Source organism: Penaeus monodon, chromosome 20 (genome assembly GCF_015228065.2).
Source record: "Penaeus monodon isolate SGIC_2016 chromosome 20, NSTDA_Pmon_1, whole genome shotgun sequence".
In the NCBI taxonomy this organism is placed as follows: domain Eukaryota; kingdom Metazoa; phylum Arthropoda; class Malacostraca; order Decapoda; family Penaeidae; genus Penaeus; species Penaeus monodon.
The window spans coordinates 11,701,733-11,702,211 of NC_051405.1; the positions used below are offsets into that span (position 1 = coordinate 11,701,733).

Consider the following 479-nt stretch of genomic DNA (forward strand, 5'->3'; position numbering starts at 1 on the left):
ACTCCCCCATCTAAATCATTATGAGACCCATGTATATATCGTATTCAAATAGAAATACTTCGCAACACTGCATTACGTACATGCAAAGAACTGTCACTTCCACCTCTCCCATTACAAAAAAAAATCGCTTTCACACTTCAGTAATGCTTCATAAACACATAAACTCACCCTGATGGCATGGTTTATGGCACTTCTTCCCCCTCCATCCGGGCTGGCACTCGCAGGCCCCCGTCACTGGATCGCAATGGCCCTCGTTGTGGCAGTCGCAGGCCAGCACGCACCCGGGGCCAAAGCTGCCTTCGTCACAGCCTGGGGGAAGAGAGGGGGGAGGGGGGAGGGGAGTGTAATGAGGTTTTAAGATTTTATGTGGATTTACATTTTTTTCTTTCTTTCTTTTTCTTGAATTCTGTAATAAGGTAATAGGGGTTTTGTGAGGATTGATATATTTGAGGTAATAAGGTAATCTGGATTTTATAAGG

At 44.9% G+C, this 479-nt stretch overlaps 1 protein-coding gene across 1 annotated transcript in view; it reads right to left on the minus strand.

The window, feature by feature from the left end:
- Positions 1–479, minus strand: part of LOC119585620 (multiple epidermal growth factor-like domains protein 6) — a gene marked incomplete in the record, with an annotated part of 7,357 nt that overhangs the window by 5,151 nt on the left and 1,727 nt on the right. The window contains 1 exon segment of the mRNA XM_037934289.1: positions 169–309. Coding sequence (XP_037790217.1) covers positions 169–309 — 141 coding nt within the window.